Source organism: Sus scrofa, chromosome 6 (genome assembly GCF_054392235.1).
Source record: "Sus scrofa isolate SSC_HxYL_T2T_F1_AM1 chromosome 6, Sscrofa_HxYL_maternal_Yorkshire_Landrace_v2.0, whole genome shotgun sequence".
Lineage (NCBI taxonomy): Eukaryota > Metazoa > Chordata > Mammalia > Artiodactyla > Suidae > Sus > Sus scrofa.
The window spans coordinates 63,141,450-63,166,672 of NC_139388.1; the positions used below are offsets into that span (position 1 = coordinate 63,141,450).

The 25,223-nt window shown below is 56.7% G+C and overlaps 1 protein-coding gene and 2 long non-coding RNA genes across 11 annotated transcripts in view; 1 reads left to right on the plus strand and 2 right to left on the minus strand.

The window, feature by feature from the left end:
- Positions 1 to 726: 726 nt before the first annotated feature.
- TTYH1 (tweety family member 1) lies at positions 727 to 20,429 on the minus strand. 7 transcript variants are annotated; one of them, XM_084962057.1, is made up of 15 exons: positions 20,220 to 20,429; positions 17,220 to 17,398; positions 15,208 to 15,319; positions 14,248 to 14,468; positions 12,331 to 12,421; positions 10,983 to 11,078; positions 9,445 to 9,517; positions 8,993 to 9,068; positions 8,437 to 8,492; positions 8,176 to 8,268; positions 7,856 to 7,948; positions 5,989 to 6,131; positions 5,815 to 5,860; positions 5,120 to 5,200; positions 727 to 2,169 (listed from the first exon to the last, which is right to left on the minus strand). In XM_084962057.1, the coding sequence occupies exons 4-14, from the start codon at positions 14,270 to 14,272 to the stop codon at positions 5,162 to 5,164; spliced, it is 831 nt and encodes a 276-aa protein (XP_084818183.1). In that variant the 5' UTR covers positions 14,273 to 14,468; positions 15,208 to 15,319; positions 17,220 to 17,398; positions 20,220 to 20,429; the 3' UTR covers positions 727 to 2,169; positions 5,120 to 5,161. The 7 variants fall into 7 exon arrangements, with proteins under 7 accessions (XP_084818183.1, XP_005664885.1, XP_084818181.1 ...); XM_084962054.1 differs by lacking the exons at positions 727 to 2,169; positions 12,331 to 12,421 and adding exons at positions 4,639 to 4,974; positions 15,718 to 15,863 and having other exon boundaries at positions 16,496 to 17,398; XM_084962056.1 differs by lacking the exon at positions 727 to 2,169 and adding an exon at positions 4,639 to 4,974 and having other exon boundaries at positions 15,718 to 17,398.
- Positions 17,790 to 24,176, plus strand: LOC146402478 (uncharacterized). Of its 2 annotated transcripts, none has more exons than XR_014806704.1 (3): positions 17,790 to 17,910; positions 22,048 to 22,162; positions 24,039 to 24,176. It is a non-coding gene; the product is annotated as an uncharacterized LOC146402478 (long non-coding RNA). The 2 variants fall into 2 exon arrangements; XR_014806703.1 differs by lacking the exon at positions 17,790 to 17,910 and adding an exon at positions 19,926 to 20,065.
- The window catches only part of LOC106510586 (uncharacterized), a 58,378-nt gene continuing 53,712 nt past the window's right edge, over positions 20,558 to 25,223 (minus strand). The window contains exons 5-7 of one of the 2 annotated variants that reach the window (XR_014806700.1): positions 23,047 to 23,183; positions 22,027 to 22,198; positions 20,558 to 20,674 (exon numbers count right to left, since the gene is read on the minus strand). This is a non-coding gene — a long non-coding RNA (uncharacterized LOC106510586). Of the gene's footprint in view, positions 20,675 to 22,026; positions 22,199 to 23,046; positions 23,184 to 25,223 lie in introns of those variants that run through there. The other variant, XR_014806701.1, reaches the window with a different exon arrangement.

Below are 25,223 nucleotides of genomic sequence, written 5' to 3' on the forward strand. Positions count from 1 at the left end.
CAGGTGCGCGCAACCTTGTTTTGGTCCGGTTGGTGGCAGCCATTATTATTTATAGGCATAAATTAGCGTCCTGAGAATTCTAAGACTCCCCACCGTGCGGTGATGCGGAGGCCTAAGGATGGACTCGAGGAAGGGGTGAGAAAAGCGTGCAGCCGGAAAGGGGAGCTTCCGTAGTAAATAGACTGGAAGAGCGCACCTGGCAGAGGGAACAGCGTGCGCAGAGGCAGGAAACGAGATTGCGGGGTGCAGGTGGCTGTGGCAGAAGTGTGCAAGGTCCTAGGAAGAGATAGGTCTGTGGAGGTAATCAAGTAACCGATCCGGAAAGGCCATTGATGTCCGGCTGAGGAATTGGGATCATCTCTGTAAATAGGCTTTTCTTTCAATCCTTGCATGTAACCTGTTGAGTATGCCAGCTCTTTCCACGACTCTGATAAAATTATCCAGTCCAGTTCAGGGACCTGTCACTGTAAGTGATACTTGAGAAGTTGCAATTTCCTTCCCATAGTCTATTGTAAACTTTTCTGTTGATAACCCCACGTCATTCTGTTACTTTCAGCAGAGGTAATCTTTTTTTAATTAAACATTTTGTTTTAGAGTAATTTTAGGTTTACAGAAATATTGCAAAGATATTTCAGAGTCCTACCAATCCTGTACCAAAGCCCCTAACACCATCGCCTCACATTACTGTAGTGTGTTTCTTAAAACTGAGGCACCAAAATTGGCACATTACTATTAACTGCAGACTTTATTTGAATTTCACCGCGGTAAGGTCTCCTTTATGTGCCACAGTACAATTGCGGGTACCCCACTGTGTTGAGCATTCTTTACTTTCAAAGGGATGGGTTTCTTGCAGATAGCATATAGTTAGAGCTTTTCTTTTTACCCCAGCATACAATCTCTCTGCCTTTTAAAAGAGCTGTTTATAACTGTGTTAATACTAATGAGGTTATAATTTAAATCTATCGTCTTGCTATTTAGACTTTATTGTATAGAGCACTTGTTAGGAGGCCCTCTGCCTCAGTTCCCCTCCCCCACCCTGTGGTCTGAAACTCAAGACAATGGGCTGTAGGGATTTCAGGGTCACCTTGTAACCCAGCTAGTGCCCTCTGGGGCTCCTAGGCACTAAAAGACTTTCTCTGCCCTCCACTTCTTGTTATTAGGGGATAAGCTTCAGCCTCCATGGTGTTTGCTGAGTTCCAAAGGGCAGTAGCTAATCAGGGAAGGGAGGGGATGCAGAGACCAGGGAGGAGCCGACCAGAGACCCTAGTGCAGCCTTGGAGCAGAGTCCTGGTTCCTCCTCATGGGATACACATAACAATAGCTTAGAGCCTTTCTGCAGAACTAAAACCCCCTACAAATGGAAGAACTGTTGAAGCATTCTTCATTCCTGGAAGAAGGAGGACCACCAGAACCAGTCCTGGGTCCACTAAACACCAATTTCGAGAAACAATGCACGCTTGCCTCTCCTCTGATCCTTATCTGCGGCCCTATTTTCCACTCCCCAAACTAGAAAACCACCTCCTAATCTCTCCCAAGGTGGGGACAGTCTTTAACACATGAGCCTGCTGTGCCCCCCTTTGCGTGGCAAAACCATAAAGCTATCTTTTTCTCCTTCACCCCAAACTCCGTCTCTGTGTTCCTATTCCGCAGCGTCGGGCAGAGGCTGAGTTTCGGCAACAACCTCGATGTTTTCCATCTTAGGGATCACCCTTCCCCCTCCTTCCCTGCTGTCAAGCCTGGAGCACTATTTCACATATTTTGCCCGGCGTTTGGGTTGTTTCAGCAGGGCGAGCAAATCCCGTCCGTTACACCATCATGTTTCACAAGTGGAGGTCCTCGTATGCAGCATTTTAAAATAAAAGTACATTTCGTGAAGGTTAGGCAAAATGTTCATTCTTCTTGGTTAGGGTTTCCTGAGTGAAGATCACTCCCAGGCCCCTTGGCGGGAAATCAGGCGGCCTGAATTTCAGGCTGCTTTGTGAATTTCCCACACCTCCGGGAGCGCCAGTTTCTGGACTTGGACCCTAGAGGGCAGCATCGAGCCAGAGCGCTCACCACCAGAACTTAGGCAGTGCAGGTGGGCCCCGGTGCCCCTCACGGGAGACGGTGGTCCATTTCTTTTCCCCAGCTTCAGGCCCACCCACTGAAGGGCTCCTCGAACATTCCTTGCTGTGCACAAGATGGAAACGATTAGCAAGCATGGAGCAGATCCCCCGACGCAGGTCCTACATCCCACACCTGACATCTGGCCTCCTGGGCCAGCAAGCCCTGACCTGAAACCCTTGGGGCCATTTGTTGATGTGTTTTGGGATCCAGGATTTTTCCGACTTTCATGGTTTGGATTCCACAGAGGACACCGCGCCCTCAGTAACCTGTCCAGCACACGGTAACCCCATCGGTGTTTCTGCAGAGAAGCAGGTGGACTTTCAACGAGGCAGGGAAATTCTAAGTAACCTCATGCCAGGGCAGTGTGTTGGGGCAAGACTTTGAGGCTAACAGAACTTTCTGCATTTCGGACTCACAGAGGAGCGTCTGGGGAGCTGTACTTGACACCCAGATGATGGATGAGGCATCCAAGGTCCAGCAATTCCAGTAACTGCCCACATCCATGTGGTTGTCGGGAGCAGACCGGGGCTGAGCCCCGGCCTCGTCTGCCTGTGTCCACTCTGGTGCTTCTATCACACACACCTCAAATCTCTCCTCTCTCAGGCTTTCTCCTAAAGTTCCAAACCCAGCCAAGCACTGTGTCATCGTCTGGAGAGCCCTGCTATTAACTTACTTATTGAACTTGTCCTCTTTCTGTGGACTTTAGTTTCCAGAATTTAGCCAGTTGAAGTGCTGTTGCAGCAAACAGCCCCTGATATACATCCTTCGCGGCCCCTGCTTTATTGCCATAAATTGATGCCCCAAAGAAGGACTGTCAGATCAAAGGGTATGCCTTTGATTTTATCCCATGCGAGCAGATTCTTTTTTTCCACTGGATTGCAGCTCCTGCCTAAGGAGCAGTGCCTTAGAGGTTCCTCCACATCCTTTCCAGCCCAGAATATAAAGCACGCCTTTAATTTTTTTTTTTTTTTTTTTTTTTTTTTTGCCTTTTCTAGGGCCACTCCCATGGCATATGGAGGTTCCCAGGCTAGGGGTCGAATAGGAGCTGTAGCTGCCGGCCTATGCCAGAGCCACAGCAAAGCGGGACCTGAGCCGTGTCCCTCGACCTACACCACAGCTCACGGCAACGCCGGATCCTTAACCCACGGAGCTAGGCCAGGGACCGAACCCACAACCTCATGGTTCCTAGTCGGATTCGTTAACCACTGCGCCACGATGGGAACTCCATGCACGCCTTTAAGTTAATGATACCCAGGAGGTGAAGAAAAATGTTTCTGGTTGTTTCAACATGGACTTCCTAATTATTAGGCTTTGCCTTTTGGTCTGTTGACTGGCATGGGGATTTTCACTCCATCGAATGTTCAAATGTTCACCTTAGTTGCTTAAGTTGGGTCGTCTTTTTCTTAGTTTGTGGAAGCTTTGTAGATTACACAAATGTATAATCTGGAGTTCCTGTTGTGGCTCAGCGGGTTAACAACCCAACATAGCATCTGTGAGGATGCAGGTTCAATTCATGGCCTCGCTCAGTGGGTTAAGGATCTGGCTTTGCTGCAAGCTTTGGTGTAGGTCAGAGATGCAGGCTCAGATCCAGTGTTGCAGGCAGCTGCAGCTCCAATGCAACCCCAGGCTTGGGAACTTCCATATGCCACAGGCACAGCTGAAAAAAAAAAAAAAATTACCTATTTCTCTGTAATATGTGTTTTCAAAAGGTTTTCCCCAGACTTTTTTTTTTTTGTCTTTTTAGGGCTGTACCCATGGCATATGGAAGTTCCCAGGCTAGAGGTCAAATTGGAACTACAGCTGTCAGCCTATACCACAGCAAACAGTAACACCGGATCTGACCTTGGACCTCTGCCACAGCTCATGGCAACGCCGAGCCTTAACCCAATGAGTGAGGCCAGGGATTGAACCCGCTTCCTCGTGGATACTAGTCCGGTTTGTTACCGCTGAGCCATGACAGGAACTCCCTTTGCCAGACTCTCCATTTGCTTTTTTTGTGGTATTATTTTTTTTCATTCCACAATTTGTCAAAAGTTATCTTTTCCGGATACCGTGCTTAAATTCTCTGCCCCCAACCGAGATGACACTTCCTCTTGAAATACTTGTGTCCCTTTGTCTACGTGTAGGTTTTTTTCCCACCCATGTAGACTGCTTCTTCCAGATGGAGAGCGAGTCACATCAACCTTGCTTCGAAACCAGTCCTTTTCACCCCGACTTGAAATCTGCCTTGCGTCACATGTACACACACAGCGAGCTCTATTTCTAGGCTGTCTCTTCTGTGCCAGGGGTATCTGACTCTTCCTGCGTCAGGACATGTGTGCTGCTTTTAGAGCAGGCGGGGGAAGGGTTGTTTTTTTTTTTTTCTTTTTTAAAAGAACAGTCCCTTTGGAGCCACAGAGGAGCCTGGATGGGAGCAGAAACACCTGGCAGCCAGGAGGCTGGCGAGGAGGAGGGGAAGGGCTCTCTGTCCCCCAACCACGAGGCCAGATGGGGGGGTGGGAGGGTGGGGGGGAATAAGGACCCCGCTGCTGGTAAAATAAAGTCTTCCCTTTTATTTCAAATCAACCCATTCCCAAGGTGGTGCAGTGAGCAGAGATCAGGGCCCTGCGCCCACTGGGGGCCACTCATGTCCCTGCGGGGATGGGCCCTGCGAAGGGGAGAGGGGTGCGGGGCTGGCTGGCTGCCCCCTCCCTCCCTGGCGACCCGGGCCCTGGCCTGCGGCCCCAGCTTCCTCCCTGGGCTAAGGACGCGGAGAGGGCAGGGCAGGGGGCCAGTGCTGTTGTTTAAGGTGTCCATGGCCAGGGCAGTGTTAGTGGGGGGGCCCAGCAGCTGGGTTAGCGGGGTCTTCTCTGGCAGCCAGGGAAGACACTGCGGAGAGAGGCAAAGGCAAGACCAGGGCTGGCGGAGGGTGGGGGCGGCCACAGAGCCCTCAGGGGGGAGGAGGAGGAGGGGGAGGAGGAGGGGGGGGAGGAGGGATGGCTTTGGGAGCTGGGGTGTCACTCTAGATGCTCACCGGAGATGGGGAACAGACGCCCGTCTGGCCTGGAGGAGGGGCTCAGATAGATGACTGCCACTGCACGAAGCGCTTGGATTCCTGCCAGGAGATAGGGGACGAGAGGAGGGTGTGACTAGGGAACCTAGCTTCGGAGTGTGGGCCCTCAGACCAGGAGTCCAGCGGCCAACCCCTCCTCCCTCGGACCCAGGGGTCCAGCCCCCCAGACCCTCCTGCTTGAGACCCAGGATCCAGCCCCCGGCCCCTCCTCCCTGAGACCCAGGAGCCTGGAATCCCAGCCCCTCCTCCCTGAGACCCAGGGGTCCAGCCCCCAGCCCCTCCTCCCTCAGACCCCAGAGTCCAGCCCCAGCCCCAGCCCCCTCAGACTCAGGGGTCCAGCTCCCACCCCAATCCCCTCAGATTCAGGGGTCCATCCCCCAGCCCCTCCTCCCTCAGGCCCCAGAGTCCAGCCCCCAGCCCCTTCTCCCTCAGACTCAAGGGTCCAGGCCCCTCCTCCCTCAGATTCAGGGGTCCAGACCCCCAGACCCTCCTGCTTCAGACCCAGGATCCAGCCCCCAGCCCCTCCTCCCCGATGACCCAGGGGTCCTGCCCCCAGCCCCTCCTCCCCGATGACCCAGGGGTCCTGCCCCCAGCCCCTCCTCCCTCAGACCCCAGAGTCCAGCCCCCAGCCCCTCCTCCCTCCGACCCGGGGGTACCTGAGGGCTGAAAGGGTCGTCATCATCTGTGTCGTCATAGTCATCACTGGGGTGCAGTGTGGGGAGTGGTAGAGAAGCAGGATGGAGGATCCGTCAGGAGGCTGCCCCCTAGCAGTGGCTCCAGGTACGCCCCCATCCCCTTCCCCAGGGCTCTGCCCCCTCTCCCCTCCTGACCTGGGTGGGAAGAGGGCCCAGGCACGGGGCAGGCTGCAGAGGGCAGTGGCCAGGGCCCCCGCAGACAGGAGAGAGAAGAGCAGCAGGAAGAGCAGCCCTTCCAGAGCATCTTCGCACAGGCCCCGCAGGGCTGTGCCATAGTCCTGGGGTGGGAGGGAGGGGTGGGCGTCAGTGTGTCATGCCCAGGGCTCGGACCATCCCGCCTGGCTGTGCGGTGCTGAACAAGTCACTCTGCCTCTCTGTGCTCAGCTTCCTCCCATCATACATTCAGCACCGGGCCTGACACACAGGAAGCGCTCAGCGCACAGGAGGTGCTATGGCTGCCGTCACTGTCACACCCACACGCCTAAACCCAAGTCCTGGCTTCTCTCCATCACCGAGAACCCTCTATCCCAGGCCTCCAGGCACCGCAGCAGCTTGACCTCGATCCAGTGCAGGGCTTCTCAACCTGGATGCTACTGACACTGGGGCTAGATCACTCTGCACATGTGAAGCGGGGGCAGCCCGTGCACCGTAGGACATGGAGTGGCACCCCTGGCCTCCACCTACTCGATGCCAGGAGTGCCCTCCCCCCAGCTGGGACACCCAAACACGTCTACATATTACCAAATGTCCTCTGGGGTAAAATCCCTAGCTCAGAACGGCACCGAGAAAGCGGCTTAGAAGCACCACAGGCTTCGAACTGCAACCTGCCCGTGAGGCAGACTCAGCGAACACTGGCTGACATCACGACATCCCTGGAAATCCGCAGACGCGCCGTTTCCTAGATGCCCAGCTCTAACTCATTCAACAGGGGTTGGCGGAGGGCCTGCTATGTGCCAGGCATTGCTCCAAGTACTGGGGAAACTTCAGTAACCCAGCCCCAGAAGGTCAATTCAGACCACAATGAGCTGATGAGAAAAGAGATCCAGAAAGCAGACCTGGGCCCCGATCGGCAGAGATGACACCAGCAGGAAGGCACCTGGCCAGTGGGAGGCTGGGGTACACCTTCTGAGAGAGGCCCCTGGGCTGCTGTGGCCAGGGGGTGCGGGAGGGTGTGCAAAGGCCTGAGGCTGGAAACCAGCCAGAGCCAACCACACGGGTCCCCAGGGGTCAGGCGAGAGGCCAGGACTTTAATCCCCAGGAGGGTTTTAAGCAGAGGAAGAAGTTGATCTGATTGTGTTTAAAAGGCTCACTGGGCTGCTGGCAGCTGGAAAGAGGACAGATGGCGGCAGGCAAGGAGCAGACAGGGAAAAGGCTCTGTGGCCACTGGACAGAGGGCAAGGGCCAGGGTGGCCGTGGTGACAGCGTGAGCTGTGCGCTTGGGGTCTAGATGGGCTTCAGAAGAAGGGCCAGCAGCACTCGCTGGTGGAATGGTTGTGGAGGGTAAAGGCGGGAAGCAAAAAGGATATCCCTAGGCTTCTGTAAAATACGCCAGAAGTCAGGTGCCGGCGAGGAATCATAAGGGGAAGTCTGTGCTTCTCTTTTCAACCCTCACAACCCTCCAGGGACGCAGGCAGCATCTTCCTGCTGGGCAGCGCCATGCAGACACTGCACGTGAACTCACCCTTGGAACCCTGGTTGTGCGAGTGAGGAGACTGAGGCACAGACAAGTCAGGGGACTTGCCTAAGCTAGGCCTGGAACCCAGGCGGCCTTGCTCCGGAATTCACTAAACTGCACAGCCTCTGGGACGGAAGGCGGAAGGAGGAGGGCGGGAGGAAAGGACAGATGATAGATGGGGAGCTAGGTAGAGAAGAGATGCTGAATGATGCAGGGGCGGTAGAGAGAGAGATTTCTCAGGGGCAAATGGAAAGACTGAGGGTCTGAGGAGAAGGTGAGGCAGAGGTTCCCTGGGGAGAGGAATTTAGGGAGGGGGACAGGGGTCACCTTGTGCAGGCCGCGACAGTGCAGGAGCGCCACCAACTGATGGAGGTTTCCTTCTGTCGTATTCAGCGTCTCCTCCAAGGACAGCAGAGGCTTCTGTGGGGGGTAGGGGGTCGTTATCCCACAAAGGCTTCAGGCCCCGCCCATTCTCCTCCGGGACATGCCCACATCCGCTGGCCCGCCCCCTTCCGCGGGCCACGCCCACACCCGCAGGCACTGCCCTTTCAGTGGGCCCCGCCCACTCCCAATGACCCGCCCCTTTCCCAGGCTCCGCCCAGAACCCACCCCGCTCTCCTTCCCATGGGAGCGCTCGGCCCACCCACCTGCGCAGACGGGAACTGGGGGACAGCTTCCCGCTCCAGGCCCTGCAGCTGGGAGTGGATGTTGGCCAGAGCTCGCTGGGACAGAGTCAGCCTCTGAGCGAAGAGAAGGAGGGACGAGGCCCCAGTGGTTGACGCTCTCAGCGCACTCTCCTCTCGGGGGTCACAGGACTGGGGCCCCCGGCGCCTTCATCCTCCCCCAGGACCCCTACGTCTAGGCCCCAGCCCAGCCCCCCACCCGGTTCCCTTGCCCGCAGCCCTAACCTGTTGAAAGGGGTTGGAGACCTCCTGGTTGCAGAGGAAATAATAGTTCAGGATGTCTGAAGCGGGAGGGGAAGAGGGGAAGAGGGGGGAGGCTGTGAGCCCGAGCCCCCGGGGGCCTCCCTGGGGAAGGGTGGGAGGGGGCAAGGCCACACTTTCCACCCCTCCCAGCTCAGGACCCTCCAGCGGTCCCAGGGGCCTCGCATCCTGAGACGGGTCCCTAATCCCTTCTGCTCCAGCTTCACAGCCCAAAGCGGGCTCAACTACACTCTCCGGAGGAGCCCCTGCTTCTGCCTTCCTCCCCTTGACCAACTGCACGCCCGCATTTTCTCCAAGCAGCCAGATCCTCCCTCCCTTCAGGGACAGCTCACCCTTCTCCCTGACCCCACTCCAACATCTGCGTCCCTCTCTTCTCCAGCCCTCCCGGGGGTGGTGAAAGCTTCTGCAGAACTGGGCAGGGCCTGGCTTTGGGCCGGGCACCCCCGCCCCACCCTGGACAGGACTAAGCAGAGAGGCCTGAGGACCCAGGGAATGTGGCCCAAGATGGAGATGCAGTCACCTGAGCCAAGCCCCGTCTCCTCCTGGGTCAAGTTCAGGATATACATGTCGGGACTGGAGCAGAAGTCACTGAGGCCCTGAGAGGCACAGCAAGAAGGGGGCTTAGAATCTGCCCCAATTCCATACTCCTACAGAATTCAGTGCCCCCCCCCCCAGCCCAACCCCCTCAGACCCAGGATCCAGCCCTCAGCCCCTCCTGCCTCAGACCCAGGATCCAGCCCCCAGCCCCTCCTGCCTCAGACCCAGGGGTCCAGGCCCCCAGCCCCTCCTCCCTCAGATCCAGGGGCCCAGGGCTCCATCTTCCAACCCTCAGGACCTAGGAAACCAGCTCCAAACTTCAGAACCTGTGCTCCTGGCCCCCAAGTCTTTGCTCTCAGTATTTAAGGCACTGGATGCCATCCTGGCCCAGGATCCAGGAGTTAGGGGCCTCAAGGGCCTGTCCCCGGCACTCACCACGGCTGTGGCTGCCTCCAGGCCCATGGAGCCCCAGCTCAGGACAAGAACCAGGAGACCCATCACTGTCATCCTACAGTGGGGGAGGAGGGACTAGACTCAGGGTTCTGGGGGTTCTTGATCTCGCCTCTTCCCTCCTCACCCAATCCCATGATAGCCCATCCCCCATCCCCACCAACCTCTGGAGCCAAAGAATGACAAGCAGGGGCAGAGGAGTTGCTGGAGGTGTGAATGGACCTGTGCTTGTTGACTTTGAAATGAACACCTGGCCCTGCTGGGTGCTGAGGGGTGGGGTGGGGGCCCATGCTGTGAAGGGGGATGGCGGACTAATGAGAGGGCTTGGGCTGGCTGGGTCTGGCCCAGGTATGCCCCCCTCTTACGGTGGGAGGGTAACTCTCCACCTCCGGGCCCCATTTCCCTGCTTTGGGTTCCACAGGAGGTTCCCCCATAGCTTGGTCAGCCTCCAGCCCAGCCCAGGCTCCTCCTCCCAGGAGCAAAGACAGCTCTGGGGCCCAAACTGCCTCCCAGTTTTTCTCTGGGGATGGGGGAGTCAGCACTGGAGGGCAGGCAGCCAGCAAGAAGGGTACCTGGGATGGGAGTGGGGCACATGGGAGGCCTGGCCTCAAGTCCCAGACCTGGCCTGCTGGCCATGCTTTACCGTCTCCAAGCTGCAGGGGGGCTGGATGGCAGGGCAGGACCTCTCACCTCCGGGGTAGTTTGCAGGTGCGGGTGGGCACCAGCATGCCTCCCCCTCCCCCCAGGGCCAGGGAGGATTCAAGGGGCTCTTCTAAGTGGGATCAGCCAGCCTGGCTGGAATCCCAGCTCTAGTGCTTCCTGGCTGTGCAGCCCTGGGCTAGTAGCCTAACCTCTCTGAGCACTAGTCTCCCTTTCTGTTAAATGGGGAGACCTCGTTGGATCGGTGTGAAGGTTCCAGGAGAGCACCGGGCATAAGAATGAGCCTTTATGAAGGAGCGTGGCCCTGGATTCCACCACAGAATAGCCATGGCCACGCAATGGCTAAGTGGCCTCCAACGTGTCACCTTCTGTCTCAGAGCCTTCCAAAGCTGCCAGTTAGGCCTCTGACAGGCACCTCCGGCACAGGGTTGTCATGGCAACTGAAGGGTTCAGCATCAGACCAGCCCCACCCTCAGTGAAAGCATCACTATTACTGCTTTTTCTTTTTCTTTTTCTTTTTTTTTTTTTTTTTTTGTCTTTTTAGGACCACACCCGTGGCATATGGAGGTTCCCAGGCTAGGGGTCCAATTGAAGCTGTAGCCGCCGGCCTATACCACAGCCATAGCAACGTCAGATCCGAGCCGCGTCTGCGACCTACACCACAGCTCCTGGCAACACCGGATCCTTAACCCACTGAGCGAGGCCAGGGATCGAACCGGCGTCCTTATGGATGCTAGTCAGATTCATTTCCACTGAGCCACGATAGGGACCCCACTCTTACTGCTTTTCTAGGAGTTGGGAGCACTTTCCGCTATGAAGACAGCCTGTTTCCTGCCCCTGCCACGAAGGCCACCCAGACTTACACAATCACCAGCCACTTGCTCTGCTTTGCCAGGCCCAGGAGGGTGAAGAGGCAGACCAGGAGCTCCAGGAGCAGCAGGAGAACATAGGCCAACCACCTGGGAGGAGGTGACAGGGGTGAGGCTCAAGCAGCAAATCCAGCCTTCGGGCACGGGGGCTCCCAGACCGGGACTCAGCAGAGGGTGACAGCACCTGCACGTTCAGCTGGCACTGCTTGGCCATGTGACCACCCTGATGCCCAGTCCTCAGGCTCATCTGTGAAATGGGTGCATTGGGAGGCGAGACCACCAGGGCCATTGAGAGAGAGCACAGGTCCTGGCATGCAGCACCTGGGACCATGCCTGTGACCGGACCGTGCATGAGCCCTGTGGCTGCGCCTCTCAGAGCCTCCTGGAGATGGAGGGATCCATTCCCAGGAGGGTGCCCAGGGTCACGGTGCACCACCTCAGGGCACAGTGTCTGGAGCCTACTGCCTGGGTCGCAATGCCAGCCCCTCCGCTTCCTGCCTGCTAGGCCATTGTCTCAGTAACCTTGCCTTCTGTGCCTCGGTTTCCCCACCAGTAACTCGGGAGAACAGCACTGCCTACTTCCTAAGGAGGCGAGAGAGTGAGGACCCAGAAAACACCTAGAAGAGTGCCGAGCACACAGACCCACGTGGATGTGAGTTTGAACACGACTCGGGGTCTGTACGTGTTATTTAAGAATTCAGTATTCGTGGAGTTCTCATCGTGGCTTAGCAGTAATGAACCTGATTAGTATTGACGAGGACACAGGTTCGATCCCTGGCCTCGCTCAGTGGGTTAAGGACCCCGCGTTGCTGTAAGCTGTGGTGTAGATTGCAGATGCGGGTTAGATCTGGTGTGGCTGTGACACAGGCCAGCAGCTATAGCTCTGATTCAAGCCCTAGCCTGGGAACCTCCATATGCCACAGGTGTGGCCCTAAAAAGATGAAAAAAAAAAAAAGTTTTTGTTTTTTGTTTGTCTTTTTGTCTTTTTAGGGCCGCACCCACGGCATATGGAGGTTCCCAGGCTAGGGGTCTAATCGGAGCTGTAGCCTCCGGCCTATGCCAGAGCCACAGCAACAGCAGATCTGAGCCGCATCTGTGACCTATACCACAGCTCAGAGCAACGCCAGATCCTTAACCCACTGAGTGAGGCCAGGGATCGAACCCGCAACCTCATGGTTCCGAGTCAGATTCGTTAACCACTGAGCCACGACGGGAACTCTGAATTCAGTATTTGTTAATGATCGGTTCACTCTGATTGGAGAGGAGGAGACATGTAAGGCCAGGTCCTGGCATGTAGTAAACACACAAAAAACAGCATTGGTCTCAGTGGTCCCCGTGTCACCTGAGTGGCAAGGGAACTGCCACACCCCTTGGATCCTTGTGGGAACTGGTGGTGCCCTCATTTCCCGGTCTGTTGAGGGGCCAGGCTCTACCTAGGAAGGAGAAGCTGGGCTCAGTGGCTCCAGTTGACCTCTGGACCTCTGCTCCCCAAGTCCCCACGGCCACCTCACATGCCGCAGTTGCACCCCCTTGCATCAGGAGCCAGTGGCACTTCTTCCTGAGGCTCCATGATCTCCTCCCAGCAGAGCTGTCTCCCTGGGAGGTCCCCTGATTTCCTTCCACGAAACTGGCCACCTGCCTTAAAGGACTCCCAAGAGCCAGGCACTCTTGCACTAGTGCATCCAGAAGAGCTTTCCTGTTGATGGCAGGTCTCCCTCCCCCAGCTGCAGTCTTCCCGGGTAGGGAGTTGAGGCCTTGAACTTGGCCACAACCCCCAGAACCTGGACTGAGACCTAGGCTGGCCTGATACCCTGCAGGGGCGCCCTCATTGCCCTGGTCTGCCTCCTCCTGGGAGCACAGAATCCAGAGCCAAGGCTTCCCTGTCCCTGCCCTCGTGCCTGGTGGGGGCCCTCAGGTGTCAGACCAGCAAAAGAAATACTTTTGGATTTTTGTCCAAAAAAGCAATGAGGACTCCTACATGTGGGCTGCTGGCCCGGCTGGCTGTCCCAGGTGTTCAAATAACTTGTTCCTTCCCTTACTTCAGATGTCACTTCCTCAGTGTGGCCTTCCTGGATTATGCCCCCCCCACACACACCCATGCCCCAAACTGCCAGCCTCTGTCCCCAGCCCATACCCTCCCCGTTCCCCTCTCCTGCCTCATTGTCTCCGGAGCTCTTACGACCACTCACCACCTTACAGACAACACTTTACTCATGCATTTCTTTCCTTTTTTTCTGTTTAGGGCCATTTCTGCAGCACATGGAAGTTCCCAGGCTCGGGGTGGGGGTGGGGTGGGGGGAATCAGAGCTGCAACTGCTGGCCTACACCACAGCCACAGCATCGTGGGAACCAAGCCAGGTCTGTGACCTACACCGCAGCTCATGGCATTGCCGGATCCTTAACCCACTGAGCGGGGCCAGGGATCGAACCCGCAACCTCATGGTTCCGAGTCAGATTCGTTAACCACTGCACCACGACGGGAACTCCCCTGCACTTCTTTCTCATTGGTCCTTCTGCTACATGATGGACAGGAATCGCCATCCGTCTGTCCACTGCTCTAGCTTATAAAGTCCACATCCCGAAGACACCTGCATGACGTGTGTTAGTCACTATTGCAAGCCCTTAACAGAACTGACTCAACAGATCCTTCAAAATCCAACAAGCTTTGGGATAATCACTTCCCATTATTCCCATAGGGATCGGCTGGGGACACCGACGCTCCAAGCTGGCTTATAACTCCTTTAAGCTCACGTGGTTAGGGAATGGCCTGCTGGCTTTAGAGCTCACCCCTAAGCCCTGAGCCCTGAGCCCTAGAGCCCTAGGGCATGCCTCTCTCACCAAAAAGTGTAAATACATATCTGCTGAATGCATACACCTGTCAGATGGACTGCCGAGGCAGTGAACTAGTTAGTGGGGGGGGGGAATGAATGAAGTGCAAGAGTGAATTAATGGCTGAGTCAAGGATGAGTGAGTGAATGAATTGAGGGAGTGAGTGGATGGCTGAGTACGGGGGTGGGGGGGAGCAGTGGTGCAAGATCGCTCGGTCCGTCTCTCTAGGGCAGGGTTTCTGCACTTGTGACTTACTGACGTTTAGAACAAATAATCTTCTGCTGTGGGGGCTGTGCTGTGCATCACAGGATGTTCAGTAACCTCTCTGGTCTCTACTCACCGGGTGTCAGTAGCCCTCCCTTTTCCAGATGTGACATCCACCAGTGTCCCCTGGGGGCACAATCCCCAAGCAGGGAGAGCGGTCACCCACCTGTACTCCTCCACATAGGACACATCTTCGGCCACTTGCACGGGGCTCAGGGGCACTCCCCGCCAGAAAGCCAGGCCCTGGAGCTGCTGGGCCACGGCTTCTGCCTGCCGCCGGGCCCCCCGGGCGGCCGCCACCAGCTCCGTGCGCTGTGTGAGCACCTCCTCCAGAGTGGTCAGCTCAGTCCTCACAGCCTCGCCCAGCCTCTCCACCATCTCCAGCACCTGGGCACAGCAGTGGGTCTGGAGTCAGGGCAGGGCATTCTCCAGGGTTGCCAGGGTAAAATAGGAGTGAGCAGGGGCAGGTGTCGGAGATCCAGGCGCTAGGGCATCTGAGAGTTGAGGGAGGGGGCTCTGAGGTCCAGATCATGAAGTTCTGTGGCTTCGATCAGGAGCTTGGGGGGGTCAGTGGCTTGAGCCGCAGGAATGGAGACCCTAGGTCAGCTGTTTGCATCTGCCTTCCTGAGTCTGGGGTCTAGGTCCAGGGTCTGCAACTGGACAGGAAATCTAAGTTCTGAGGTCAGGCTGGGTCTCAGCCTCAGGTCTGGAACCCTGGGGCTGGGGATCAGAGTGAGGCCCGTTGTCTCAGTCCTGGGTCTCTGGCCCTGGATCTGACCTGTGGGAGGGGCTTGGGTTTTGGTGTTTGGTCTCTGAATGGTTTGGCCTGTAAGTTGAAGTCCAGGGCTGGGGCCTTGTGTGAGGGTGGGGTCTGGGTTTGAGCCCTGAATCCCAGATCTGGACTAAGGTTCCAAGGGTGCCATGTATGAGGCCCTGATTTGCAGTCAGGGTTGAGGGTTGGGTGCATAGATGGAGGTCTGCATGTTTGAACCTGAACCTTGAGTCTGGGGTCTTAAGATCTGAATTTAGATCCCATTTCCCAAGGAGCAGGCCCTCTGCCTTGTGTGGGGTGGGGGGAACCAGTCTGGATGTGGGTCTGGGGTCTGGCCAGTTCCTGGCCCCTCACCAGGTGGTCAATGGCCTTGAGTGTGTGGTTGGCATGCAGCAGTGCAGAGCTGAGCTGGGACACCCCATCACTGGTCTCGCTGTTGCCATAGAAACCGATGCCAATGCCAGCGCTGAGAGGAGGAGGAGGGAAGGGAAATCACGACCAGTCCTGGGACCCTGGGGGCCACCCCCCATCTCCTCAAATACCCAATCCCATCTCCAACCCCCATCCCATTGGTCCAGCCCCATCGTGGGAAAGGAACCGCTCCAGCCCGGCCCCCACTGGTTGCCAAGGTAACGGGAAGGTCTCACTCCCCCGGCCCAGGGACGTCATTGTGATGCTAATGGTGGGTGGAGTGGCGAAGGGGAGGGGGGCCCGAGATTTAACTCGCACCTCCCCAAAATGAACCCCAGTCGTGCCCAGCCCCAGGATGGGAAGTCATCCTCACCCCCCCACCCCACGGCCTGTGACTACCAGCCCACACCTCCCCCCTCCATCCTTTCCCCAGGCATCCAGGGCTCCCTGCACCTGTCCCTTTGGGATCCAGCCGTCCCCTCCACCACCTCCTGGCGGTTCCTAGGAGCGGAGGCCTTCAGCCACCTCCCAGGGTGGGGGGGACCCCGAGCCTGGAGCTCCCAGCCTTCCCCCACCTCGGGACCCAAGCGTCTGGACAGCTGGGAGGGAAGCACGGGGAATGTGGGCTGATGGGCCAGAAGCCGGGCGCCCCCGCCCCTCAGTTGCCAGCAGACCGAGCTCCATTGTGGGGCCTGAATACGGGCCCTATCCCCGCCGCCCCCCCCCCACCCCAACACACTGTGTCCCTCCGCGGAGGGGGCCAGGCCTGGACTGGGGTGGAGGACGCCCCGGACGCCCTAGCAGTTCCCAGCCTCGGCTACGGGGGCCCCCACGGGGCCCCCACCCCCAGCCCTGGGATCGACGCTGGCTCCAGCGCCCCTACCCATTGTTCCCAGTCCCACAAAGCTGCTCTTGTTCCCAGGCTCCGGGGGCCGGCCGTGTCTCTCCGCCTTTGTCCGCCTCCCCCGTCCACCCCCACTCAGGAGAGCCCGGAGAGGGAGCGTCTTGGATGCAGGACTCCCAGCCTCCCTCCGCCACAGATATGCGCTCCGACGCACACACTGGTGGGGGCTAGGGGCGGGAAGGGGGGATGACAACGGCTTCCCCGCCACTCTCTCCCCCCCCACCCCCGCGCCACCCCGACTCTGGTCTGCCCTGAGTGGTGGGTGCTGCCTGGCCAGGGAGGGGGCCGCCCTGAGTGGTTCTGAGTCAACTGCGTGTCCTCACGTACCCTGCGCCTTGCCCCGTCGGGGCTCCTGGGGCGGGGGTTCAGATCTGAAGCTCCACTCTGCCGCTTGGCTCACACGGCCTTGAAAAGTCACCTCTCCCCAAAAGCCTTCCTCTGACAAAACTGGGCGGGACAACCCTGATCAAGCCAGGTTCCAGCAGGAAGGAGTTGAGACCAGCTCAGGTCTGCTCCTGGATTGTCAGTTTCCCCTTATTGTTTCTCTTCCCGATCCAGATCAGCTCCCTGGGGACAGGGAGCTTGCTGGCTTGGTCAGTATCTCCTGGCACATAGTAGGTGCTCAGGAAAGAGGTTGAGTTCATGGGTGACATCACTCAACATTTCATGGAGCAGAACTGTGAACCAGGCGCTGTAGGTTGCATTTAACCTCACCACAACTAGGAGGTGGGTGTGGCTATGCTGTCCATTTCAGAGATGTGGAAACAGAGACCCAGAGAAACTAAACTGTAGGTCCCACAGCTATTCCATGGCAGAGCCACCAAACCCAGGCAGGGTGACTGCCCAGCCCTTAACCCCTTCTCCACCCTGCCAGGCCAGGCTGGCCTTCAGAAGCCACTCCTCCCCTGGGACCTCAGTTTTTCCATCCGTCAAGTGGGAGCAATTCTCCCTGCCGTGAAGCTGAAGGGGATTCTGGGGTACCACCAGGAAGGCTGACAGAGAGCTTGGGGAGCCCTGTCCCCACGCCCCACCCACCCTGGGGCCCCATTACCAGCCGACGAGAAGGGCAGCAATGCAGCTCCAGGTGACACAGCCTCCACCGGGTGGGGGACTCTTGGCCCCAGGGGGCTCTGGGGGGCGGCAGCAGCAGAAGCGGATGAGGTAGACAGCAATGAAAATGAGGCTCAGGCCCAAGCCCAGGCCTGCCAAGGCCGCCACCAGCAACAGGGCCTGGGGAAGGGGGTGACATCAGGTCTCAGAGGGGCTCTGTGCTCCCCCTTCCTGCGTGGTTGGAGTCTCTGGGTCCCAGATCTCAGAGGGGGGTGGCATCCCTCATTAGCTGGGGGGCCAAGCCCAACCTGTGGTTTGTGAGGCAAGCTCAAGTCCCCAGTCCCTCCCAGGCTGGCAGCTGGGGTGCTTGGACTTGGTGCTGGGGGTGGGACCAAGTCTTGGGTCTGCTCTGCCCTCCCAAGGCTGTGTGACTCTGGCAGGGGCCTTGCCCTCTCTGAGCCTCAGTCTCCTCCTCGCTGAAACCAGGTAGTTGGAACAAAGCACCTGCAAGGACATGCCAAGACCTGGAACCCGGGACTGTGTGGGGTCCAGGGGTGTCGGGGGCACCTGTTCTGGGCGACATGTGTGAGGTTGGGGGTGGCAGGCTTCTTTGTCCCTCCTCCACGCTGGTCCTCCCCTCTCACTGCTTGATCACTCTCCACTGATGCTGAGCTCTGCACACCCACCGCAGGGTGAGTCTGTCCCCTGGGGACTCATGGGGAGGGGACGTGACAGCCTCCGTGACAGTGTGTGTGTGTGTGAGAGAGAGAGACTCAGAGATGGGAACTGGGAGGTTGAGAGTGAAGAGGGGAAAAAGGGAGGGAGTTGGGGCGGGAGAGGGGACTCACAGAGAGAGAAAAGTAGCGACTCAGAGAAAAGAGAGAGACGAGATGGAACCAAAGGCCGGGAGGACAGAGGCAGGGAAAGAAAACATGTCTGTAGCTGGAAATGCCTCACAGGATAATGGGGCTCCCCATACGGCAGGATTTTACAGCGGACACTGCGCGGTCCTGGCCATTTCACAGATGCCCAGAGTGGGGCAGGGGTTTACCCTCAGCCACACAGCATGTTAGGGACGACTGCGAGAGCAGAATCCGACCTCTGGATTCACCAGCGCCAAGTCCCCTAAACCACAGGGTCTGCACTTTGTCCTCGCACCAAGGTGTGTGTGCAGGTGTGTCTCTGAGAGCACCTGCATCTGCAGGTGTGAGAGTGAGCTGTGCCTATTTGTGTGGTTCTTTGATTCCTTCAGTCTGTAAATGGTTTCCGGTTGGTTGATGTGTGAGAAATAGTGTGTGAGTGTATACGTGAATATGAACACATGAGTGTGTGAGTGACATGTGTGAGCATGTGTACATGAGTGGGTGTAAAGGTGTGGGTGTGTCTACGTGTGAGTATATATGGGAGTGAGTGTGTGCGTGTGTGTGTAGATGTGTCTGTGTGAGCACATATGTGTGAGAGTGTGTGCAAGTGTGTGTGTGCGTGTGGACGAATGTGTGTGAGTGTGAGCACATAGGTGTGTGTGTACACGCGCGTGCAAGCGTGACTATGTGTGACCATCTATGTCTGATTGTGTATGAGTGTGTCACCCCAAGCACAGGGGTGGCACCCAGTCCCTGATTATTTTCCTAGCTATCCCCAGAGGGGTGACCTCCCTAGGGGACAATGTCCCCTCTTGAGGCATGTGTCTCTGTGCCTGTGTGCCAGCGCTATCACCCTGTCCATGATGGGGGCAGAGCGAGTCTTCCTGAGTGCCCCTGGTGGTGGTTGGGGCTGGGGACCCTGCATGTGGCATCCGTGTGGGAAGGTCGCCTTGGCCGTGAGCAGGTGTTCGGGGACGGTGCTGGAGGCTGGGATTGTGTAATGGGGAGGCTGTAGGCGACGGGATGGCAGGGCAGTCCCCGTTTGGTGGGGAGAGGGCGGCGTGGAGTAGGCAGGGAGGAGCTGCTTACGGCTGGCACAGCCCAGCCATGACCCAAATAGCTCAGGATACAGCACACGTCCGGCCTCCGCTTTCCTGGGACCCCCCCCTCCTAAGCTTGCCAATCCCTAGCCCCTGGTCCCGAGGGTTCCCCAGGACAGATCCCAGGGGTTTAGACATTACAGGCAGGGCCCAGGACCCATCGCAGGGCTCCACATCCTCCCCACCCCCCCACTCGGTCCCCGGCTCAGCCACGCCATGCTCATTAATCTCAAAGTCAAGGACTTGAATTAACTGGGTCAGGGGACAGTTCTTTTGCCCCTCTTGGAGCTGACCCAGGCCGGGCCCCCTTCCCCAGGGGCCTCGGCTTCCCGAAAGGTTCCCACCCAGCCCCCCCCTCTGGCCCCATTTCGGTCATCCTAACCTCCCCAAATCAAACCTCGTCTCCTCCCCACCCCCACCCCGGCCCCCTCCTGCGCGGCCAGCCCCTCGGTCCTGGGACAGGCTGGTAGCATCCTTCGCCCGCACCTCCACCTGGTTTTCCCAGCTCCCGCCCCCAAACCCCTCACCCCCTTTCCCGTGTCAGGTCTCAATCCCCTCCCAGAAGCGGGGCATCTCCCAGCCTTCCTCCTCCCCACCGCGTCTGCCCCACGTCTGCCCCTCAGTCTCCTGGGTCCCACCTTAACTGGGACGCGTTTAACTGGACTATCCCGAGCCTAGAGGGGAGGGAAGGGTCATCTTTTCGGATGCAGATGGACCTTTCCCCCTGGCAACCCTGGACGCCAGCTTCCCAGGCAGCTCTCGAAGACCTGGGAATCCGAAGGCCCCCAGTCCCCTCCCTCCTCTGGGACTCTGGGCTCCAGGCTCCAGCGCTCCCCTATTTAAGAAGCTAAGGGTCGCCAGCACCCGTCCCAGGGGAACCTCTGGTAAGGGAACCGCAAGCGCCTGCTCCCTCAAGACGCCAAAGTCCAGCCCGGCTCCCACCCGCAGCGAACACGGGAATCTGTCACCCAGCCCCTTCTCCCGTGGGAGAAGCTCTGGCCCCCGGACCCCACCCCAAGCCCCCGTGCCCGCTCCCACCTGCTGGTATTCTTGTTCTTGGGGCGCGAAACCGCTGGGCACCGGGCGAAGCTGGAAGTCAGCGCGGGGCAGCTGGTGGAGCAGATGCACCCAAGCCGAGGGTCGGTAGCCCGGGGGCGCCCCCATGGCCCCCGGGGGCGGGCGCAGCGGGGCCGACACTGGGGCTGCGGGAGCCTGGGAGCCGAGCGGGGCGCGGGTGGAGCGGGGTCTGGCGGGGCTCAGGGGAGCGAGCAAGGGGGAGGGAGAGGATGGGGGGCGGAGATTGGGGGAAGAGGGGGGAGGCGCAGGCCGGGCGGGGACGGTGCTGCCCCTGGCGGCTGCGGGGGGAACTGCGGTACCATCGCAAGTCGGCCGACCGCAGGCCGCCCGCGCCTCAGGGTGGCTCCCACCTGCGGCCCGCACAGGTATCGCGCTGCTCCCATTGGTGGCACCGACAGAGTTGGGATTGTATCCCCCTAGAGCATAAGGATTCCTTTCTCTTTAGGAAGAATCTTCATGTCTGTGCAGAGGCCGCTAGTATTTGCACAGTGTTGTACAATAATGGTCACTTAAAATAATGGTCAGTTGCATCAATAAAAAACCCCTCACTTCTGTGTGCAAGCTACTCTCACTTGGACACCTCCCTGGGTTAAAAGCCTTCTCCTAGGTTAAAAAAAAATCTGTATAAGGACACAGCTTCTCTACACAAACCTCCCCGTTGTGCATAGACCACCCAGAATGCATACCCGTTTATCCGTGTTAAGGACCCCTTGCATGTGCATAGGGATGCTTCCAAGGCAAAAAACCTCGCTCATCTATTTGGGGACCCCTCCCATCGTTATAAGGATGCCGCCCATGTGTTAAAGAACCTCTCTGAACTGATCAAGAATTTCTTCGATGTATACAAAGACCCTCTACCCTTTGTCCCTAATTTTAGAGTTTACAAAGTATTTTTCCAGCTGCTACCTCTTTGAGTCTCTCAGGAACCCACTGATGCCACCTGATAAGAGGAGGAAGTAGAGGGGACCCGGCCACCCAGCCACCACCCAACCAGTCACTGCCGGGGTTAAAACTAAAGTTCCCAGAAATCTGCCCCAGGGGTTCCCCTACCCCTGCGGGCTGGGCTAGACTTTGCCACCCAGGGTCCCCACACATGGCCTCCCTTGATGGGGAATGAGATGGGGAGGGTGAAGAAAGGGGAGGGAGAGCTCTACCTATTTCGTCCTAATATTTTGCACCAGATTGCTGAAAAAGGGCTGGGGGGGTAGCTGCCCCTCTCATAACTAGGGATAAAAATAAGGGTGGTGGTCAGAGTGGTGGTCCTGGGGATTATGATGGTAATGACAATGATTCTGGTACTGCTGATGGTGATGGTGATGTGATGATGGTGATGGTGGTGACAAAGATGCTGGTGATGGTGATAATAGTGATTATGTTGATGAAGGTGATGGTGAGGATGGTGATGGTGAAGATGATGAGGATGGTGAGGATGGTGATGGTGAAGATGATGAGGATGGTGAGGATGGTGATGAGGAGGAGGATGATCAGGATGGTGATGGTGAAGATGATGAAGATGGTGAGGATGGTGAGGATGGTGATGGTGAAGATGAGGATGGTGATGGTGAGGATGGTGAGGATGGTGATGAGGAGGAGGATGATCAGGATGGTGATGGTGAAGATGATGAGGATGGTGAGGATGGTGATGGTGAGAATGGTGAGGATGGTGATGGTGAAGGTGGTGATAGTAGTAGTGGGGGTGCTGATGATACAGGGGAGAGTGAGCTAGTTGGTGTGCACACACACACACACACAGAGTCATCATCCCTACCTTATGTCTTCTCTGGCCTAGATCCCGTTCTGGCTGAGTCGTATCTTCCACCATCCTCAACCAGATGGACATGGGACATCAGGAGATAAGGAAGATCCTGAGATGAGCAGCCATGAGTCTTGCTAGGTAACCCCAGGTAAGTGGTTTCCCATCTTGAAGTCTGTTTCCCAATCTGTAAAGTGAGGGGAAAGGCAGTGGGATTAGTCTGTCCTAAAAGCCCTAGGTTGGATAATATTCTGCATCATGTCCACAGTCAGTGGTTGTTGAACCACACAACTTGCCAAGGAGGAAAATTCCAAATGCCATGTGTGTGGTTGGATGCGTGTATATGTGGGTGGGGGACGGTCTGAGGTCCTCACGGTGACTCTACCACTCAAGAGTACTCAATGGCTCCCTATTGCCTATGGTTTCAAGTCAAACCCTCTCAGTCCTGGCTTTATGCCTTCCACCATCCATCCTCAGGACAACTCCACACAGATCACATCTGCAGGTGATGGGTTTCCAACTGTAGGACCGCAACCCTCAGTGAGAAGTGCATATTACATGATCTGGCGCAAACACACCCAAAGTAAAAAGATTCGTGAGACAAAAGCTGACCTTCCCTGAGTGCAGTGTTGTCTGATGTTTTCCATTGTGCATTTCTTCTAGCTAATAAATCAAAATCTGATCAGGACCCCATACATTTTTCATGATTGGGCTCATGGATCTGGACTTGCCATCTGAAAAACACTGATTTTTGAATTCTGGAGAATACCTGTATGGGTGTTAGAAAAGGGCAACTCCTACTAAGTAGGAGGAGATTATACTGCTTCCAGGGGGAGCTCAACGGTCTACTTCTGAGCTGCCTCCAGTGCGCCGGCGCACGCACACATGCACACTCCCTTCCGTTCCACTCAGAAAAAGGTTCGAATCAACCAGATCTCCCCCCATCCCTCCCTCCTCCCCCTTCCTCTCCCCCCCCCCCACCTCCATCCCCGTCTCTCTCACCCTATGGTTTGGGTCAGAAAGCTTGCACGCTACCTCTTTAGAGAAGGGCTTTAGCTGCTGCGGATGGAGCCCAAGGCATCCCTCCTGGTAACAGGAGACCCGAGATGCTGTCGGACAGAGCACTGCTTTCCGTGACCTTTTCCTGACATTGTTCTTGGGCTCTGCTTCTCCTGGGGAAAAAACATGGCTATTCCAAGGTGGTCCTGGAGCCCTTCTGGGATTCTTGGCTGAACACCATTCTGGTACCATCTCAGGTGCTATAGGGGTTAATTAAGTGCTTGGGTGTAAGAGAACGACCCCCGGGGGTGGGCGTGGGGCTCTGGGCACAGGTGGCTGCACCTCTGTTTCAGCCAATTCTGGTCCTGGTGGAGAGGGACACACCATGGCCAGATGTTCCAAGTTTCCAAGAGATGACAAATATGGATATTTTTAAAAGCAAAACTCTTCGGCGTTTAAATGTTAAAGCTAATTCAAATACAAAGAGAAAAATTCCATGTGGGCCAAATAAAACCCGTCTGTGGGTTGAAGCTGGCTCATTTGGAAGCTCTGGTCTAGCCAGACGCTGAGCAGCCCTGGCAGAGAAGGGGCAAGGGGGGGGGAAATGGGCCCACAAAGAGGCTGAGAAGGGGCAGCCTGGAGAGGTGGGAAGGAAACCAGAGAGAGGCAGCAATGCTGCCTCCTCCAGGAAGGCCTCCTGACCGAACCAGCCTCCCTGAACAAAAGACAAGGGTAGGTTGTGGCTCAGGAGCTCTGCATGTGCGCCCTGGGGACTTAAACTGGGTGAGACACCAGTTGCACAAAGTGGTTGTGAGTCCACTCAGATAAGGTTCAAAAAACCAACAAAACTCATCAATGGGGGTGACAGTCAGAACAGTGACTCCGTGTGGGAGGGTGGGGATGGGGCTGACCGGGAAGGGCTGAGGGGACTTTCTGGCATGACGGTACCTTGAAATGGGCTTGGGTTCCACCTGCATTTGTGACACAGTTCAGACCTGAGCATCTTGTTCTTTCTTTTTGCTTTTTAGGGCCACACCTGTGGCCTGTGGAAGTTCCCAGACTCAGGGAAGAATCAAAGCTACAGCTGCCAGCCGAGGTCACAGCCACAGCAACGCAGAATCCGAACCTCGTCTGCGACCTACACTACAGCTCGTGGCAGTGCTGGATCCTTGACCCACTCATCAAGGCCATAGATTGGACCTGCGACCTCGTGGATTCTAGTCGGGTTCTTAACCTGCTGGGCCATGAGGCGACCTTCTAAGAATTACGCATCTCAATGCACGTTTTTCCTCAGAAAATAAAAGTACTCCATTTGATGATATGCATGCTTAAGTACGGGGCAAGTGTCAAGGAGCTGGCAGTTTCCTTTGAAATGGATCAAAAAAGAAACAAGGTAGGTTGGCCAGGGAAAGAGTAGGCTAGTTACACAGGTAGTGGCCGATGTGCCAGCGGGGGACCCCAGATAGAAAGGGAAAGCTAGGGAACTTTGGGAGATCACAGCAAGTTAATGATTGCAGGCATGCTTAACCATAAACCCAGGGTATGGTTTACCTCAGGTCACTGATGAAAGATAAACTGAGGGAGTTCCCGTCGTGGCGCAGCAGAGATGAATCTGACTAGGAACCATGAGGTGGCGGGTTCGATCCCTGGCCTCGCTCAGTGGGTTAAGGATCTGGCGTTGCCGTGAGCTGTGGTGGAGGTCGCAGACACAGCGTGGATCCTGCATTGCCATGCCTGTGGCAAAGGCTGGTGGCTACTGCTCCGATTGGACCCCTAGCCTGGGAACCTCCATATGCCACAGGTGTGGTCCTGCAAACAAACAAACAAACAAACAAACAAAAAAACGGAGAGATCTGCATTTGAGTTCAGTAAGATAATCATCCTTAGGATCCAGGACAGGCATTTAAGGGAAAGAGGACATTCCAAAGTAAGAGCCCCTCATCATACAGAAACCTGAGATGATTCAACATAACTTAGCACATGTTACCGCCCTTCCACTGATTGGAATAAGCACTGTGACCATCCTCATTGGACCTCACAGGTCAAGTATTCTCTTACCCAATATGAAGAAGGAGCTGGTGATGTAAGCCTGAATTCTACCTTCTACCTGAAGAGTGAGGAAGGTGGACTCCCCCTGCCCACTTTCCTTGGATCATAAAACTGTAGCCCACCTGATCCTCGGGCCAGAACCCCCTTGCCTGCCCGCCTGTATC